The sequence below is a fragment of the Pteropus vampyrus genome, unplaced genomic scaffold, assembly GCF_000151845.1.
Source record: "Pteropus vampyrus isolate Shadow unplaced genomic scaffold, Pvam_2.0 Scaffold852, whole genome shotgun sequence".
NCBI lineage: Eukaryota > Metazoa > Chordata > Mammalia > Chiroptera > Pteropodidae > Pteropus > Pteropus vampyrus.
This window is the reverse complement of record NW_011889633.1, coordinates 9,691-14,712: the sequence shown is the minus strand read 5'-3', so window position 1 is coordinate 14,712 and position 5,022 is coordinate 9,691. Positions and strand designations below refer to the sequence as shown.

Here is a 5,022-nt window from a genome sequence, read left to right as displayed (position 1 = left end):
CAGTGGCTGTGGGGAGTGACGCACATTTCTGTCGCTATCCTGTTGGCAGACCTTCAAGTTTGTGACTGCGGACTGATAATTTGAGAAAGGCGACGCTGAGCTCTGTAGAGTTCGGACTCCGACTCGAGTGGCTGCAGCTTTATCAGACTAAAGGGGGCGTCCCTGTTTACCAGCGGCCACCCACGCAGTGAGTACTGCGCAAAGGGCTCGTGTATCTCCGGTCCCTAAAAGGAGGTAGTTGGATGTAATCCTCAGAGGGGGCAGTTTCTCGGACGTTAAACCCTAGGAGACTGACCCACGCTGTGATGTAACCCTCTCTGGGTTCCTTTATGCCCCAGGGCTTCCGGCCACCCTGCTGAGCCTCGGTCCAGGCCAGGCCCGGGGGCGACAGCCTGCCATGCCGTGCGCAGGAGCGGGCTGGGGTTCACCCGTCTGCGCCTAGTCCTTACTCCGAAAAGGAGCCCTTAAAAACATATCTGTGAGGCTTATTTCCTGCCACAAATTGTTTCGTTGCATGAAATTAATTTTTGTGAGTTTTTTGTACATGTAGGTCACTCTGGCTCCCAACCTTCCACCATGATCTTCTCATAGATCCTTTTAGTGCAGTCGGGTGTCCTGGCAAACGCCACCAAGTGAAGGGAGATGTTTGGAGCACAGTGGCCTCGCGGTGGCAGCAGACGCCCCGGGTGCCCGCCTCCTCCCCCAGCGGGCCCGCGGGGGGCTGTGTCCTGTGGGGAGGGCGCACACGCCGTGAATGGCCACGGGCTCTAAGCCTCCCAGAAACGCCTCTTGGGTCGTCGGGATTTTCGTGTTCCTCCTGCCCCTGAAGCGAGCACAGCGCCCGCGGGCGGGGCCTCCGCTCAGGGTTGACGCCTGCGTGGTAGCCGGTGACATGCGACTGCACGTTGACTTGCAGGGTTATTTTTAACCTCCGATGTGTAGTTTCTGGCAGTTTGCGTGGATGAACTGCTTGGCTGAAACAGCTTTGCAGTGTGTTGGGATGCAGACCAGCAGACCAGGGCCCTGAAGGAAACGGGCGGGTGGCCCGCCGTGACCCCGGCACATCCCTCTTGGGAGACCTTCTGTCCAAGCAGGAGTTGAAGGCCTGCAGTCTTTGTGGCCCTCAAGACCTATGCCAGCTTGCTGGCCTTGCTCCCAAATGAGTACACACGACTCTTCCAGCCGCAGAAAATGGCCGGCTGGAGTGATCGGCACGGGCTGGCGGGGAGCGAGCCATTCTGAGTAACGAGCCGGTGGCCGTGGCTTCATTGGTGCCCGCAGAGAGGACCTGAGAGGTCCTGCCCAGCAGCTGCCCCCAGCGCTCAGCCCTGCACTACTCTGGCCCCTGGGGACCCAGGCCCTGCGCCCACACGTGCCCCAGTCCTGTTGGCCACCTCAGGCGCCCATCCTGGCCCTTTCTGTCTCTGACGTCGACTGCTCTGAACTGACGTGCAGTCTCGCAGGACTTTTTGGTTTTTATCGTGTCTGGCTCATTTCACTCAGCACGATGCCCTCCAGGTTCATCCACGTCGTAGCGTATTCCAGAATCTCCTTCCTGTTTAAGGCTGAATAATACTGCGCTGTGCGGGTGGGCCACGTTTTGCTTACCCGTTCATCTCTCGATGGCGCTCGGGTTGCTCCCATGGCTCAGCTGTTGTGCGCAATGCTGCTGTGAACACGGCGGGCAGATATCTGTCTGACACTCTGCTTTCAATCCTTTGGGGTAAATACCCAGAAGGGGGGTTGCTGGATCAGGTGGTAGTTCTATTTTTAATTTTTTCAGGGACCTGCGCGCTGTTGTCCACAGCGACTGCAGCATGCTGCATCCCCACCAGCAGTGCTGGGGGACCCACATTCTCCACAGCCTCACTGACGCTCGCCATCGTCTGATTGTTTTTTTAATAGTAGCCACCCTGATGGGTGCGGAGTTGAACCTAAGTGTGGTTTTGATTTGCATTTCCCTAATGACTAATGACATTGAGCATATTTTCGTGTGTTTATCGGCCATCTGTATATCTTCTTTGGAGAGATGTCTATTTGATTCCTTTGCCCCCTTTAAAAATTGGATTTTATTTTTCAGTTATATTCTTTATATATTCTAGATACAAGTCCCTTCTTAGATATGTGATTCGCAAAGATTTTCTCCCAGTCTGTGGGGTGGCTTTTCATTTTGTTGACTATACTTTGAAACACAGATGTTTTTAAAATTTTCAACTTAAATTTAATTTTTCAACTTCATTGAGATATTGATATATAAAAGTTTAAGGAGTATAGTGTTATGACTTGATACACGTATACGTTACAAAATGATCATGATGATAAGGTTAGTTAACACCTCCATCCCTACACACAATTACTGTTTTTTGTGGTTTTAATATTTAGATCTACTCTCTTAAGAACTTTCAAGTATGTCTTACAGTGTTTTCAGTTATAGTCACCATGCTGTGCGTTACACCCCACGGTATTCATCTCAGCTGGAAGTCTGCGCCTTGGACCAGCATCTCCGTATTTCCCACCCCGGTTACAGGCAACCACCATTGTCTTCACTATGTCTATGCGCTCAGCTTTTTTAGGTTCCACACGTTAAGTGAACACATATAGTGTCTGTCTGTCTTTGGACCGATTTCACTCAAGGTTCGTACATGAGGCAGAAGGCGAAGCGCCCTCTGCTCTCCCCGACGCGCCGCCCTCGCGCATGCGCGCGCGGCTCCCGCCCCGGCCTGCGGGTCTAGGTCATGCCCCTCTCGCTCTCGCCCTAGACTTTGACCCTCGCCACTTCTGGCACTGGAGCAGCTTCGCGGACTACGTGCAGTGCGTCCTGGCCTTCACGGGCGCAGCGGGCTACATCACGTACCTGTCCATCGACTCGGCCGTGTTCGTGGAGACGCTGGGCTTCCTGGCGGTGCTGCTCGAGGCCATGATGGGCGTGCCGCAGCTGTGCCGCAACCACCGCCACCGGTCCACGGAGGGCATGAGGTAGGCGCGCGCGCGCCCGCCGCCAGGGCGCCCCCGCGGCCAGTGCAAGTCAAACGTGTCGAAGTCTGGCCGCTTCGTTTTCAACGATATTTGTAAAACTGCCAGTTAAAGAGCAGTGCGGGTGTGAACGCATCGGGCCTTTGACCTCTCGATGCCTGAGCCCTGCGTTAGTGTGACACAGGACGGGAGGGTGGCACCCTCGTGAAGCATGTAGCTGTCGTGGGGCTGGGAGCTGGTCCTCCAGAGCTGTTGAGCCAGAAGCGTCAGAGCCGGAGGAAGGCGCTGAGTGTAGAGGGGAGACCGGGAGGCGGGGCGAGCAGGCTCCACCCACAGAGCGCAGTGTGCAGTGTGTTTGTGCAGCGCGTGCAGTGTGCAGAGTGTACAGAGTGTGCAGAGTGTGCAGTGTGCATAGTGTGCATAGTGTGCAGTGTGGGCAGTGTGTAGTGTGGACAGTGTGCACAGAGTGCAGTGTGGGCAGTGTGTAGTGCGGGCAGAGTGTACAGTGTGTGCATAGTGTGCAGAGTGTGCAGTGTGGGCAGAGTGTGCAGTGTACAGAGTGTGCAGTGTGCAGAGTGTGCAGAGTGCATAGTGTGCAGAGTGTGCAGTGTGCAGAGTGTGCAGTGTGCAGAGTGTGCAGTGTGCAGAGTGCACAGTATGCTGAGTGTGCAGAGTGTGCAGTGTGGGCAGTGTGCAGAGTGCGCAGTGTGCTGAGTGTGCAGATGTGCTGAGTGTGCAGAGTGTGCAGTGTGGGCAGTGTGTAGTGTGGGCAGAGTGTGCAGAGTGTGCATAGTGTGCAGTGTGCAGAGTGTACAGTGTGCTGAGTGTGCAGAGTGCAGTGTGGGCAGTGTGTAGTGTGGGCAGAGTGTGCAGGGTGTGCAGAGTGTGCAGTGTGCTGAGTGTGCATAGCGCGTAGTGTTCAGAGTGTGTAGAGTGTGCAGAGTGTGCAGTGTGCATAGTGTGCAGTGTGGGCAGTGTGTAGTGTGGACAGAGTGTGCACAGAGTGCAGTGTGGGCAGTGTGTAGTGCGGGCTGAGTGTGCAGTGTGTGCATAGTGTGCAGAGTGTGCAGTGTGGGCAGAGTGTGCAGTGTACAGAGTGCAGTGTGCAGAGTGCACAGTGTGCTGAGTGTGCAGAGTGCACAGTGTGCTGAGTGTGCAGAGTGTGCAGTGTGCAGAGTGTGCAGTGTGCATAGTGTGCAGAGTGTGCAGTGTGCAGTGTGCATAGTGTGCAGAGTGTGCAGTGTGCAGAGTGTGCAGTGTGCTGAGTGTGCAGTGTGCTGAGTGTGCAGTGTGGGCAGAGTGTGCAGTGTACAGAGTGCAGTGTGCAGAGTGCACAGTGTGCTGAGTGTGCAGAGTGTGCAGAGTGTGCAGTGTGCATAGTGTGCAGAGTGCAGTTTGCTGAGTGTGCAGAGTGTGCAGTGTGCAGAGTGTGCAGTGTGCTGAGTGTGCAGAGTGTGCAGTGTGGGCAGAGTGTGCAGTGTACAGAGTGCAGTGTGCAGAGTGCACAGTGTGCTGAGTGTGCAGAGTGTGCAGTGTGGGCAGTGTGTAGTGTGGGCAGAGTGTGCAGAGTGTGCAGTGTGCAGAGTGCGCAGTGTGCTAAGTGTGCAGAGTGTGCAGAGTGTGCAGTGTGGGCAGTGTGTAGTGTGGGCAGAGTGTGCAGTGTGCAGAGTGTGCAGTGTGCAGAGTGTGCAGAGTGTGCAGTGTGGACAGTGTGTATTTGGGCAGTGTGTGCAGTGTGCAGAGTGTTTACCGTGGGCAGAGTGTGCCGACTGCGCACAGAGGCAGCTGGGCTCCTCGAGGTGGATGGGCTCTCAGGAAACAAGTCTAGCATATGTTTTATTTATTTTTATTTTTAATTAATTTTTAAAAATTAGTTTCAAGTATATAGTACATAACATATGTTTTATTAAATTGACACCAACGTATTTCATTGCTTTTGAGCAATTGTAATTGATATTGCAGTTTTAATTTCATGTTCCATATATTCATTGCTGGCATATAGAGATACAGTCCATTGAACTGTATCCAGTCAGTTCATTGCTTTGTTGA

General features: G+C 53.9%; 1 protein-coding gene across 1 annotated transcript in view; it reads left to right on the top strand.

Moving 5' to 3' along the window:
* PQLC1 (PQ loop repeat containing 1) overlaps nt 1-2,995 on the top strand; it is a 20,530-nt gene extending 17,535 nt beyond the window's left edge. The window contains exon 4 of the mRNA XM_023526408.1: nt 2,760-2,995. Within this exon, the coding sequence (XP_023382176.1) occupies nt 2,760-2,980 (221 nt within the window). The 3' untranslated portion in view covers nt 2,981-2,995. The remainder of the gene's footprint in view (nt 1-2,759) is intronic.
* Nucleotides 2,996-5,022: the final 2,027 nt, after the last annotated feature.